The sequence below is a fragment of the Taudactylus pleione genome, unplaced genomic scaffold (genome assembly GCF_031769625.1).
Source record: "Taudactylus pleione unplaced genomic scaffold, aTauple2 ptg000198l, whole genome shotgun sequence".
Taxonomy (NCBI): domain Eukaryota; kingdom Metazoa; phylum Chordata; class Amphibia; order Anura; family Myobatrachidae; genus Taudactylus; species Taudactylus pleione.
Window position 1 is genome coordinate 19,579,539 of NW_028284600.1, and position 14,984 is coordinate 19,594,522.

At 51.4% G+C, this 14,984-nt stretch overlaps 1 protein-coding gene across 1 annotated transcript in view; it reads right to left on the reverse strand.

Moving 5' to 3' along the window:
- The window catches only part of LOC148518906 (gamma-aminobutyric acid receptor subunit pi-like), a 107,293-nt gene that overhangs the window by 13,008 nt on the left and 79,301 nt on the right, over positions 1 to 14,984 (reverse strand). Inside the window, exon 3 of the mRNA XM_088477008.1 lies at positions 9,555 to 9,772. Within this exon, the coding sequence (XP_088333134.1) occupies positions 9,555 to 9,772 (218 nt within the window). The remainder of the gene's footprint in view (positions 1 to 9,554; positions 9,773 to 14,984) is intronic.

The following is a 14,984-nucleotide window of genomic DNA, read 5'->3' on the forward strand; positions in this document are numbered from 1 at the left end:
CTGACCGTTTAAAAGCTGTTAGTTGGGCATGCATAAATTAGTCACTGCGATCTCCTGTGCAGCATGAGAGTAGTAAGGAGAGCTGCAGTGTTTGCGGCTGGTCAGACTTGACACATATGCAACATGACTGCATCGATGGTACCGATGTTTACGCTGTTGTACGGATATGAGAAGGCAGCTGTGGGCGTCGATATGTGCGGCTGTGCTTTGGAAGGCATTAGCATATTTTAGCAACTGCGATACATGAGAGAATGCAGCTGCGATTGCATTACCGTCCGTCTCTGAATTAGGCCCTTAGTTCAGTGAGGGTGTGACCACAGAATTGACAGCTATGCGCAGTTGTTGGAAGTCCTACTGTACAGATACGTACAATTCATTAAACAGGCGAATATACACATTTACTGCCATGAATGCAACACAGGAGCAATTACGGATGACTTTCATCTCTGCATCAGCTCCAGTGTGGGGAAAACAAGCTTAGATGTTGGGGAGAATTTACAAAGCAGCGGCTTCTGTAAGCCGCTGCTTCCCGGCGGGTTGCAAACATATTTAAGCACCCGGAGTCAGTGTAAAGCCCGGCGTGCTTTACACTGACTCTGGGTGCCGTTTTAATTATGTACATGTAACCCGCCGGGAAGCAGCGGCTTACAGAAGCCGCTGCTTCGTAACTCTCTCCGTTAAATGTTTTAGTACATTTTACTCTTGTTGCTCCATATTACGGGTAACAAAAAAAATATACGGAAATCCTAAGAAGCATTATGTATAACATATATTCCAACATATGGCAGGTAGGAAGAGGGACTCTCTGCACAAGCCGAAAGTGTGTACACAGAAAAGGGGTGTAACCCATGGCAAGGGGGTGTGGCCTCTAATCATGTCACCATTTCCATCACTCTGGGGCGTGTCCAGTGCTCCCCAAGCTGCCGTACTACTCCCCTGTCTCTCCTCCGCACGGATTAATTGTCTTGTGTAGGCACATGGTATCTATTCACCCAATGAGCAGCAGTGAGAGAGCGCACCCTCAACATTCCCTCCACTGTGGAATGCTGTGGCCTGCTGGTGGGAAAAGTGGGACAGTTGGGGGGCATGGTATAATGGCTCCAATTGGGGAAATGTATACACTAAGAAGTATATTTACTAAAGTGATAGTTTTTAGAAGTGGAGATGTTGCCCATAGCAACCGATCAGATTCTAGCTATTATCTTTTAGAAGCTGCTAGATAAATGTTAAGTAGAATCTGATTGGTTGCTATTTGCAACATCTCCACTTCTAAAAATTCTCCCTTTAGTAAATATGCCCTAAGCGTTTACACCAGGGAGGGGATATTGGCTCCAATATTATTATATCAGTACAGAGGCATCCACAAAATTTAGATTTTTTTGTTTTTCCATTTATCAGATAATAACACCTGCCAGTTTAAAGGTTGAGCAAAAAATGTCTAACCAAACAATATGAGATATGGTAAGAACTTACCCTTGTTATCTCTATTTCTACGAAGTCCATAGGGTTCCACAGGATACCTTGGGGTATAGGTGTGACGTCAGTCGCAGGGCACCAAAGAGTTAAGCTTTCAGCCTCCCAGGATGCACTAGGTCCCCCTCCTATACCCCGCCCCCAGGCCAAGGCACCTCAGTTAGTTACCAAGCCATAGGCCGGAGGAGGAGAAGGAAGAGAGAGAACAAAGATCTGGACACATACAAGAATCACATTCTCACCAGAGGGAGACGGAAAACCGGTGACCAGAGCAAAGCCCATCTGCAGCACAGGTGCGACAGGGCGGGAGTCCTGTGGAACCCTATGGACTTCGTAGAAATAGAGATAACAAGGGTAAGTTCTTACCATATCTCATATTTTCTACTTCAGGGTCCATAGGGTATCCACAGGATACCTTGGGGATGTCCCAAAGCAGTATCCTTTAAGGGTGGGGACGCTCCTGTGCAGAAAGGAGAATCCGCCGCCTGAAGGAAGCATCCTGAGAGGCGAAGGTGTCAAACCTGTAATACCTCACGAAGGTATGGACAGAAGACCACGTAGCAGCCTTGCAGATCTGAACTGCCGAGGCACCACGTCAAGCTGCCCACGAAGGACCCACAGACCTAGTGGAATGAGCCTTCAGAGAAGGAGGGACCGGTAGGCCTTCATGAAGATAAGCTTCAGAAATAGCCATACGGATCCAGGCTGCCAAAGTTTGCTTTGAAGCAGGCCAACCCTTTTTACAGAAGCCATAGAGAACAACAAAGCGTCCGACTTCCTAAACAAAGAAGTGTGGTCCACATAAGTCCTTAAGGCCCGCACAACATCCAAAGAGGCCTCACCCACGGAAAGACCCGGTGAGTTAAAGGCCGGAACAACTATTTCCTCGTTAACATGAAACTGGGAAACAACTTTGGGAAGAAACTTGGGCCGAGTGCGGAGCACTGCCCTGTTCCCATGAAAAACCAAGAAAGGGGGTCTACAAGAAAGAGCCCCTAACTCAGAAACACGTCTGGCTGAAGCAACGGCCAGAAGGAAAACAGTCTTAGCTGTTAGCCATTTAATATCCACTGAGCCCAGTGGTTCAAACGGCGGTCCTTGGAGAGCCCTCAGGACCACAGCCAAATCCCAAGGCGCCACAGGTGGAACAAAGGGCGGCTGAATACGGAGAACACCTTGCATAAAGGTGCGCACATCCGGGATTGTAGCAATCCTACGGTGAAACCAGACAGATAGGGCCGAAACCTGTACCTTCAAAGAAACAAGGCGAAGCCCATGATCTAGTCCCGCTTGCAGGAAGGCGAGAATCCGAGACAGACGAAACTCCCGCGGTGCATAACCTCTCGGTCGACACCACTGGAAGAACATATGCCACACGCGATGGTATATCCTCGCGGAAGACGGTTTCCGAGCTCGTAACATGGTACGCACCACAGAGCTGGAAAACCCCCGGGACCTCAGCATGGCCGTCTCAATAGCCACGCCGCCAAAGACAGCCGAGTCAGGTCCGGGTGAAGACAAGGACCCTGAGACAGAATGTCCGGTCGTAGCGGCAACCGCAGAGGACTGTCCACGGACAGACCCTGAAGGTCTGAGAACCAGTGCCGTCTGGGCCACGCGGGAGCTATCAACAGGAGCATCCCTCCTTCCTGTTTGAATTTCCGGACTACCCGTGGAAGAAGGGAGACCGGAGGGAACAGGTATGTGAACCTGAACGTCCACCGGACGGACAGAGCATCCACCAGAGACGCCCCTTCGTCTCTTGTGCGAGACCCGTACACCGGCAACTTGTTGTTGTGCCGGGACGCCATGAGGTCGATTTCTGGAAGACCCCACCTGTCCACCAGTAGTTGAAAAACGTCCGGGTGCAGGGACCATTCCCCTGGATGAACGTCCTGGCGACTTAGAAAGTCCGCCTGCCAATTTAGCACTCCCGGGATGAAGACCGCTGATATGGCCGGAAGATTGCGCTCCGCCCAAACCAGGATCCGAGAGACCTCTACGAGAGCCTCCCGACTGCGAGTTCCTCCTTGCCTGTTTATGTAGGCCACGGTGGTAGCATTGTCCGACTGGACCTGCACCGGGTGACCCTGGAGAAACCGCTGTGCCTGCAGGAGAGCATTGAAGACCGCACGGAGTTCCAAGATATTTATTGGAAGCTCCGCTTCTGTCGGCGTCCACCTGCCCTGGAACAAGTGTGGACCCGAAACTGCTCCCCAGCCCCGAAGACTGGCGTCCGTTGTCAACAGGACCCAATTTGGAACCCAGAACGGACGTCCCTTGTTGAGGTGGGTCGTCTTTAACCACCACGCAAGGGACAGGCGAACCTCCGGGGTGAGCACAATCGTCTGGAACTTCAGAGACTGAGGCAGCCCGTTCCACTTGGACAGGATCAGGTGCTGCAGAGGTCTGGAGTGAAACAGGGCGTATTCCACCATGTCGAACACCGACACCATGGAGCCCAGTAACCTCATCGCCGAGTGTAAGGACACCCGGCGGCTGTGCAGACAACTGCGCACCCTTGACTGTAAAGCAGAGATCTTGTCCTCCGTCACGAAGATCCTTTGCTGTCCCGAGTTCAATAAGGCTCCAAGATGCAGAATCCTCCGAGACGGGATTAGAGTGGACTTCTGCCAGTTGATTAGCCAGCCGTGCCGTTGCAGCAGTGCAATGGTCAGGTCCAAGTGGTGTAACAGGAGCTCTGGAGATCCTGTCACCAATAACAGGTCGTCCAAGTACGGCAACATGCGGACTCCTTGCAGCCGCAGAGAAGCCGCCATGACCGTCATCACCTTGGTGAAACACGTGGTGCTGTCGCCAGGCCAAAAGGTAACGCCCGAAACTGGAAATGGTCGCTGCGGTTGCAAACCGAAAGAACTCTTGATGGCGCAAAAGAATAGGGACATGCAGGTAAGCGTCCTGTATGTCCAATGACACCATGTAGTCCCCAGGTTCCAGCGCCAGAATGATGGACCGTAGGGTCTCCATCCGAAACTTCGGGACCCGCAAAGACTTGTTGAGTGCTTTGAGGTTGAGAATCGGACGATATGACCCATTGGGTTTCTGTACCAAAAATAGATTTGAATAGAAACCCTGGCCCCTCTGGGAGAATGGAACAGGCACTATAACTCCAGCCTGGAGCATAGTGTGCAATACCTTCCGCAGCTCCGTAGCCTTGTTCCGGTCTGATGGTAGACCCGTGGTGAAGAATCGAGCCGGGGGTCTGTGCCGGAAGGAGAGGGCGTACCCGTGAGAGACCACCTCCAGAACCCAAGTGTCTGTCGTAGTGAACGACCAACACCGGGAGAACTGCAGCAGGCGGCCTCCCACCCTGGGATCCCCCAAGGGGAGACCCGGACCGTCAGGCCGCAGGCTTGTCATCTGGCTTGGGGGCCGGACGTCTGGTACTCCATGCCTGTTTCCGGGACTTGCCCGATTTCTTAGGGCCAGCCTGTCGAGGAAACGACTGTGGTTTGGGCCTGCCCTGGGCCCTAGATGACCGAAAGGACGATGGTCCAGAACCAGAAGGAGCAGCGGCCGACGGGAGACAAGCAGATTTGGCTGCCGCCAGCGTGGCCACAATCTTATCCAGATCCGGACCGAAGAGAACTTCTCCGGTAAACGGCAACGCTTCCAGACCTTTCTTGGATCTGCGTCCGCCTTCCAGGATCGCAGCCACAAGGTGCGACGAGCAGCTACCGCTGCTGAAGAAATTCTAGACACCAGAGTACTAATGTCTAGAGCCGCCTCGTTGATGTAGGTGGCCGAATCACGGAGATTGCCAATCAACTCCGCTTGTTCGGCCGGACAGTCGGATTCAAAAGAAGCCTCTAATGAATCCGCCCAGCGCTCCATCGCTCTGGCAACCCAGCAAATGGCCATAGCCGGCCGTGCTGCCCCCCCTGCAAGGGAATAAGTGGACTTCAGGCAGATTTCTACCTTGCAGTCCGTAGCATCCTTAAGGGAGGACATGGATGGCATCGGCAATGTGGCACTACGGACAAGACGGGTCACGTGAGAATCCACCTGTGGAGGGGATTCACACTTAGCAAAATAATTATCCGCGAACGGATAAGCCACCGCCAGGCGTCTCTGCGGCTGGTATCTTTTGCCAGGTTGTTTCCACGCCTCCTCTAAATGGTCCACCAACTGACCCGAAAGAGGAAAGACTGTGGCATCGCCCTTCACATCTTTGAAAAAGGCATACTTAGATTTAGCCGCTGGGGGAACTTCGTCCTCAATCACCAAGGCTGTGCGGACCGCCCGAATAAGTCCAGGAATATATACTTTGGACTTAGCATCAGCGTCCTTAGTATGGAAAGGTTCCTGATCGTAAGGATCCAGAATCTCCCCATCATCAGACGTCCCTTCGTCATCCTCATAAGGAGCGGACAGAGACGCCACCGGCCTTTTATGAGGCCGCATCACAGACTCCCCTTGCAATACATCCGACAAGTGCTGTAAAGAACTCGTCAGGGAGTTAACCCACGCTGGCTCCTGAGAACCCGGGTGCGGGGAAATAGGGAGACTGTGGGGTACCACCAATTGTCTCTGCATGGGTGACGACACCACAGACTGCTGGGACAAACCCATCGGAGTAAACGCGGGCTGCGGAGCTAACTGGCCCACTAAAGCTGTTAACGCCTGAGCGAAACAAGCCCAGGGCGGCTCCTGTACCGGTGCTGTAACCGTAATAGGCCGCGCCATGGACAACACTGCCGGCAAAGGCCCTCCGCGCTACCCTCCCCCTCCGCTAACGGTACTTTGCACGTGGTACACTGTAGCCGGAGGGGAAAATCACTTTCAGACATGATGGCACCACGTATGTGACCTCTCTCACCAATTAAGTATTAAATAGGCGAGAGACCACCCTGCAGCACCGCACCGCAAGGGCTTTAGCAGAAAGAACAGGGACAGTAATAAAGCTGACAGTTTAGTGAAGAATAGTTACAGGCAGCGCTAGCACAGTCACATACAATGCAGAGAAATAACAATTCCTGCACTAACAGCGCTGATCACTCAACTACACAGACACAGGGCCTGGTAGGACACAGCGCTGCATACACAGACCTGAGCCACAGCGGAGGAGAGGTATGCGGGGGGACCCAGACCACGATGCTTCCTTCCAGACTTCCAGCAGCGTTCACCATGCGTTGCAGAGAAGATGGCCGCCGAGGAGCAGAGAGAAGCTGGCCTGGGGGAGGAGCGCTGACACAGGACCAGTCAGCACAGTGCAGAGAGGGCTGTGTGCAGCGGGGGAGGCGCCGGCTGTGAGACAGGGAAGGCGCGCTCCCCTGGCATGCATTTAACCCCTGGGACGCCGCAGCGCTACCGCTCTGCTGCGGTCCGCTGTCCCAGGGGGTAGTGGAAGCGCAGGTTGGTCGCCTGGCTCCACGCTGCAGCCAGTCCCCAGGGAGCCCCCTGCCTGGGGACTTAGGACCATGTGATCAGCGGGGACCCACCGCGGGACCCCGCTGCTTACCTCTGTCCCCCTTGAATCCGGCCATGGTCCGGAGCATCTGGGGTCACCGCTAGCTGTGACCCCAGACGCCCACCAGCATCCCCGGATCAGTACCGGCGTTCTGGTACCGGCGGGGTGTAGGGAAGACAGCATGGACGTCAGGACTGACTGTCCATGCTGTTCATCCAGTTGTGCAGCCACAGCTGCATGAAGAATAAGCTTCAGGGGCTCTTCTAGCCCCCACTCCAACAGGTGCACCCGACTCCGGCCGGGCACCAAACTAAACTGAGGTGCCTTGGCCTGGGGGCGGGGTATAGGAGGGGGACCTAGTGCATCCTGGGAGGCTGAAAGCTTAACTCTTTGGTGCCCTGCGACTGACGTCACACCTATACCCCAAGGTATCCTGTGGATACCCTATGGACCCTGAAGTAGAAAGAAGAGATATATGACACAGTAGAGAGATACCAGCAGAAACAGTGTACACATGGGGTGGTATACATACTTTATATGTAGATAGATAAATATACATACTAGCAATGCAGAACATATTTTACGTATATTTACCTATGTATGTATATATTGGTACTTGTGTACTTTACAGAATAATTGCAGAGAGAACCCAAGTGTCCTACACTCATTATTATTATCAATCATGGTAATGTCTAAATCCCCTTCACAGAGAGGACCCTGATGCCATCAGCCAGTGTCCAGTGTCATTCCCAGTGTCCAGCGTCATTCCCTACCATCCAAGTGGGCATAGAGGGGGAATATAACCTTGTGGCGAGCCCGAAGCGTGGCGAGTGCAGCGAGCCCGCGAGGGGACAACTTCCTTCTTTAGGTGGGGACAACTTTCCGTACTTGTGTACGTAAAGTACACAAGTACCATTTAAACCATTCATTGGGTTCTCTCTGCAATGAGGGGGTCATTCAGACCCGCTCGCGAGCAAAGGACGCTCGCAAGCGGGTCGATGTTGGGCGAATGCGCATGCGCACGACGGAGGGAGCTCCGTCGTGCGCATGCGCGAGACCCGGCGAGCGACGAGGAATACGTTGCTCGGGGTCTCGCACCAAAGGGGGCGTGCTGTCGATGGTGACTGACAGCACGCCCCCTTTGGTGGGTGTGCCGGGGGTGTGGCTGCCAGACGGAGGCGTTCCCATGGGAACGCCTACCGTTTGAAGCCAGCCCCACTGACATCAGTAATGATGTCAGTGGGAGTGATTTTGGCTCTGATAGAGCCAAAATCACTCCTGGGCTTGCGGCAGCAAGTCCCTACCGCAGGGTCTCGTCGCAAGCCCGATGGTCATGATGGTCTTGACCATCGCGACCATCTTTTTGGCCGCTCGCATATGCTGTGGGTGGTCACCCACAGCTATGCGAGCGGCCAGGAGGCCGCTCCATTTTCAGGTAGGAGGGCACTGATTCAGAGCGAGCGCTCTGGTCAGAGCGTCCGGCTCTGAATCAGGCCCTGAGTCCGTAAAGTATCTATATATTATTGCAGGTGTTAGAGATTCTCTAGAATGTTTGAATACCTTAGGTGTGTGTTTTTATGTTATCACTACACGGCCATCGATCACATCATCAGAGGCTTTTCTATCATGTGAGCATGATGTGTGGTGCACGTCCTCTGCCTATGACTCCAGGGGTCCCCGTGCTGCACACCAGGCATCCAACATCGACTACTGTGGCTGTCCATGCGGCACCACCGCTCCCCATACTCGTCAGCAGGGCCTTCATTTTGGTGATATATTCAGAGAGAATGCTCCACACAGGAACAAGCACCATCTTGCCAAATATATCATTGGAAAAATGAACACTGCTAGGATAAGGTGTGTGTATAGGGGTCCATTGCACTGTGGTGGTGGGGATACCTCCTGCGCATGGGCTTCCCCAACTCTTAAAATGCCCCTGCACGTCATGTCCTCTATACTACAATGTACAGATATGTCCTTTCTTACTTTTGCTCCAGTCGCCCCAAATAGCCCCTCTCGTCGCCGAGGACCCGGACGGCTCAGCCACAGCCAAGTATCTTTCTTGCTCAAAATGTGCATCTTATTTGCATAAATAAAACACCTGGTAGCGACAAAACTATATAGCATAGCTGGCTTACTGTGATCAATGTGATGTGCAACAGTTTTACATCTGTGTGCGACTGAGTCTGCATCTGTGTAAAAAGGGCTCTGATGTGAGCGGCTGCTGCACATTCCATTGTGCTTCATCTACCACTTACTTTGTATGTATGTAAGACTCAGGGGTCTATTTACTAAGCAGTGTTAGGAAACAGAGTGAAAAGTGATAAAAAAGTGATAAGGTGCCAGCCAATCAGCACCCAACTGCCATCTCACAGGCTGTGTTTGAAAAATGACAGTTGGGAGCTGATTGGCTGGCACCTTATCACTTCCTTATCACTTTTCACCCTGTCTCCTAACACTGCTTAGTAAACAGACTCATAATTCCTTGTGTCATTAAAGTCGCAGCCCAGCGTCTCTGGTACACTGTGTGCAGCTTTTTGCTGCTTCTTGCGAATAAGACACCAGGCATCACTCACAATATGGTGTACGGACATACGATAAGTGAGGGCACGTGTCGACAAATACAAGTTATGAAGCCACACACACATACCTTAAAGCATAAAGTACTGTTCCATTTGGGTAAATCCGTATGAGACGGTTTTCTACAGTGATGTCATGAAGAAATGACTTTTTTGAATCCACTATAAAGGTGTCGGGCACCCACAGCAACTCCACCAGGCGACCGTCTAAACTTAAACTCTTGTTGCCTTCAAAGCAGAGTCTTTCATCGGTCCAGCGCTGTCTCAGGAATATGGTCGCTGTGTAATCCTAGAAAACACAGAATCTGCTGAGTGAAACCCTAAAAGAACCCTGTTTTTAACTGATGTACAGTATATTGTGTACTATACTGCAACCCATAACAACCAATCAGATATCAGCCCTGAAAGGTCTAGGTCAATCTAGACAATATAAATGATACCTGACTGGCTGCTATGCGCTACAGCACATATGCACCATTAAGATTATTTACAATGTTATTGGCTTGTTTCCCGCTCAAATGCTTTTTTGAACACATCAATTACTTAATTCAAAACATATTTATGTTAACACAAGGTCCTTCAAGCGCAACATTTCAGTACAAAATCTGGACCATTACCTGCCTACACAAAGTACAGTGGAGTTATACACTTGCCATGCAAGTACTAGCTTGTATGTAAATTGCACCAATATTTATAGTTGAGATGCGCTGATGAGCAATGCACTTCTAAATATAACTGGGTGCATTTAACGTGGATGTGCCACAAGTGTGAGGACTTAAATGCAAGGAAGCGGAATGATTTACTGCCGGACCCCTGCCCGGCGGTTGGAATCCCGACACCAGGAGGCCGGCAGAGGAGGAAATCCTGATCGTCGAAGGTAAGTATTAGGTAACCTATTTCTAACCCTTAATCCTCCTTTAGGGTGCCTAACCCTAACCTTCCCCCCCCAGTGCCTAACCCTAATCCCCCCTCTAAGTGCCTAAACCTAAACCCCCTTCCCCGCTGCCTAAACCTGTCCCCCTGGGGGGTGCCAAACCCTAACCCTTCCTCCCCCTAGCCTAACCCCTTCCCTCCCGGGGGGGTGCCTAACCCTAAGTCCTCCCCGGGAGCCCTAAACCTAACCCTCCCCCCTTGCGGCTGTCCGCAGCGGCGCCCGGCATCACTTCGATCGGGATGTCAGGCGCCGGTCTCCTGGCGTCGGTAAAATGACAGTTGTCTAGATTTAGATGCCTGTCATTTAACCCAAGCCGGGATAAAGCAGTCGGGAAGCCGGCTGTCGGGATTAGGTCCACTGGCTTCCCAACTGCATAAGAAATGAAACTATGTACAGAATCAACCTACTGTATATAATATTACTGGTGCAAAATATAAGACAAAATGGCTGCCTGCAACTTGGATGGCCGACATCCTGGACGCTAGAGAAAAACTTTCGTAAATGGTTTCCTAGCAAGTTTGGTCTCAAGTGCCCTGGGGTTACTGCTAGGAGAATGGAAACCATAATGTATTCAGGGAATTAAACATAGTCTTACAATTCAATGGCAGGGGCCTTCCCAATCAACTACTGAAAGCCCGTATCCAGATTATGTAATTACTCAGATTTTTGCAATAACTGACCACTCCAGCGGCCAGTGATATTGCCTATGTATGTATAATCAGCCCTTTCTACCATCTTTGTCTAATAAAAGGTTCCTTGTTAAGCCTCCTGAGATAATTATGCAACTAACTGAGGGCCTGATTCAGCAAGGAACGCAAGGGAGAGAACGCACGCACTTGCCCGATATTTTTCGCACTGCGCATGCGTATGCATCGCACTGCACGTGCTCTAACTAGCCAGTGCGATCGGGTAAGGGTATGCAGACCAGGGTTGCCTACCTTTAATATTCTCTTCCCGGGAGAAGCCCGGGTAAGAGAAGCAGCAGGGGGCCGACGGGGGCGGGGCTTGACGATTCGCGTCATTAAGCCCCGCCCCCTCGCGGTAAAATTGCCGCGGTTGGGCACAATTTACATAGGGGGCGGGGCCAAATGCTGTGATTCATGCAGAATCACAGCTTAAGCCCCGCCCCCTTCACGGAGACCCGCGATTGCCGCGGGTATTCTCCTAATTCTGCCCACTTCACTAGGAAGTGGGCAGAATGCGGGAGAAATGCCTACCCTTCCGGGGGTGCGGGGGGTTACCCAAAAAATCGGGAGCCTCCCGCGAAAACCGGGAGGGTAGGCATGTATGACGCAGACTACATGCAGTGTGTATGCAGACCCTTCCAATTTTGATTGACAGGAAGTGCCGTTTGTGGGTGGTGACGGGGGTTGGTTGGGTGAACACAATCGTGTCTGTGCGTCTGAACGCCGTTATAGGTTTTGCACAATTAAAGCAGTGCGGCAGCATACGCAGCCAGACGACTCGATGCACGCAGGAAGTGGCCAAATTCCTACGCCAGGTCAGGTCATCCTCTATTGTGCATCTGGGTCCGATGGTTGTCGATGTTACCGATGTTTGCACTATCGTGCGTACTGATTGAGCATTGAGTATAGGGAGATGGGCGGCGCTATATATTGCTGGTCGTCTGCATCCTTGTGCTGCGGATGCTGTGCGTACGCATTGATTAGCATATACTCGCAGCGGACGGTCCGTGAGTTACATTTATAGACAGTGCCACTGAATGAGCCAGCACTGGGAAGGGCAGACAGAATCGATCAGTGTAGCTGAATGTGAGTGGGACTGCACCATAGGCAGTACAAGGCGAGAATCAATATGGTGGAGGGTCCTGCCTGTGAAAGCCTATATTCACCTGTGAAGCATTTAGAAGATACAAATGTATCCTCATACACTATTGCCGCAGTCACGCCAAACAACCCTACTTGGTGCTCCAGGTCTCAAGCGACTAGGTTTGCTCCAAGTATTTTTTTTGCATCTTTTTAGTCTGAAAATGTGCCTTAGTGGCAAATGGCAATCAGATGCAACATGAGACTGCACTGATTGATTTGAAATCAAACAATTGCATATCTGCGTGTGACAGTCTGAATCTGTATGGCGTGTTTAAAGGGGATAGTGAGAGAGGTTAAAAGCTGACAAAGTTAGGAGTGGACTCAGGGCCTGATTCAGAGCCGCTCGTAAGCGGCCGCTCGTTCGTTCCGAGCAATGTTTGCCCAACTGCGCATGCGTACGGATCGTAATACGCATGCGCGAACCAGTCAGTGCAGCCGAAAATCGTTTGTTCGCTAAATAGCGAATGCCTGCTATTTTGAGTGACAGGAGGAGGCGTATGTGGGTGGTAACAGGGGAAGGTGCTTGAAAACGGGGAGTGGAGATCCGAACGCAGGCGTGCTTAAAGGTCAAAACGGGCGTTTTATGGGTGTGCATAATTAATACAGCAGCGTCATTGACCACGTCACTGGGTTATTTTATAGTCAGAACTGCTCGCAAGATTGCGGTAGGAAAAAGCAACCACAAGAATAGCGAGCAGTTCATACGCTAGTCGATGTACTCGATTAATCTAATAAATAGCGGACATGACGTAGGATGCGAGCGGCCAGGGGGCGTAGTTATCCAAAAAACGACCGCAAGTTTTGTTCGCTCGTTCAGACATAGAGGCGTGAACAGACCGCAAAGAGCGAACGGTTCATTTGAATAGCCACCCCTTTTTTCTGAACGAACGACCGCAAATAGCGTCCGGCTCTGAATCAGGCCCTCAGAGAGAGAAGGAGCAGAGGAAGTGGGAGGTACTGGTGAAAAGGGTGGAGATGAGTAAATAAGGACATCTATCGAAGTTGGTGGTACATGGGAGAGAGACTGTGGTGCATTAACAATAGGTGCAGGGCTGAACAAATAGCTGGAGGGGGGTGCCCCTTGAGAGGAAATGACTGCATCCCCTGCCCCAGGCCCACAGCCAAGAGGACAGCAAGATCTAGCAGCATACAAGAAATTAAGGGCCTGATTCAGACACACTCGTAAGCACTATGCGCTCGTAAGCAGGTCGATGGCAGGGCAGTGCGCTCACACTGCGTGCGCACCACGCGTGCACTAGTTCCGCGGCGAGCAAGAAATCACTCGCTGTGGGACTCACTACAAGACGGGGCGGCTGTCGATGTTGATCGACAGCTCGCCCCGTTTTGTAGGCGGGGAGGGGGGAGTGGCTGGCCAAACGGAGGCGTTCCCGAACGAACGCCTGCCGTTTGGGGGTGGCCCTACTGACATCATGAGTGATGTCAGTAGTGAGCTTCCTGCTCTATTATAGCAGGAAGCTCACTGGGGCTTGCGGCAGACGAGACCCTACCACAAGGGTCTCGTCGCAAGCCTGATGGTCGCGATGGTCAAGACCATCTCAACCATCACCTGGCCGCTCGCTAAAGCTGTGGGTGGTTACCCACAGCTTAGCGAGCGGCCAGGAGGCCGGCTAAAAAAAAAAAGCGGCCGCCCTGATTCTGAGGAACGCTCGCTTTTTGCGAGCGCCTCTGAATCAGGTCCTAATCCAAACCCAAACTCAAAAAGTAAAAACCAAAGAAGAGCAACAAAAAGCCTGCTGCCAAGAGCTGGCCTCTGAGAAGAAAGCAGTGAGTGCGGAAAGCAAGAAGGTAAAGAGGTTATTTTGCAATCAGAGCTTTGCTGGGACATTGCTTTTTTATATTTATAGTTTTAAGAAATGTTTCTCCCATTTCAGAATAGGGGGTCTATTTGCTAAGCCTTGAATAGAGATAAAGTGAACGGAGATAACGTACCAACCAAGCAGCTCCTAACTGTCATTTTTCAAACATAGCCTGTGAGATGGCAGGTAGGTGCTGATTGGCTGGTACTTTATCTCTGTTCACTTTATCTCCATCCAAGGCTTGGTAATGTGCTTTCCAGCTGTTGCCAAACTGTAAAGCTGCATACACACGTAAAGATTTTCTGTCCAACCATCCAACTAGTTGATTGGTTGGAATGAAAATCTGGTACATACATGCCTACCCTCCCGGTTTTCGCGGGAGGCTCCCGATTTTTCGGGTTACCCCCCGCACCCCCGGAAGGGTAGGCATTTCTCCCGCATTCTGCCCACTTCCTAGTGAAGTGGGCAGAATTAGGAGAATACCCGCGGCAATCGCGGGTCTCCGTGAAGGGGGCGGGGCTTAAGCTGTGATTCTGCATGAATCACAGCATTTGGCCCCGCCCCCTATGTAAATTGTGCCCAATCGCGGCAATTTTACCGCGAGGGGGCGGGGCTTGATGACGCGATTTGTCAAGCCACGCCCCCATCAGCCCCCTGCTGCATCTCTTACCCGGGCTTCCCCCGGGAAGAGAATGTTAAAGGTAGGCAACCCTGATCTGGTAACGTATGGGGATAACTGATGATCAGCAATTTTCCCCTAAATGCCAGAAAACAGATGAAAATGGTCGTCAGACAAATTTGTTAAATGTTTGATCTAAACAATTTGTTCAAACAACAGTATTTGTCCATTCTCCAGCATTTGGGAGCAAATTGCTGATTGTCATTTGCTTTCATACCTTACCAGATTTTCATTCCAACTAA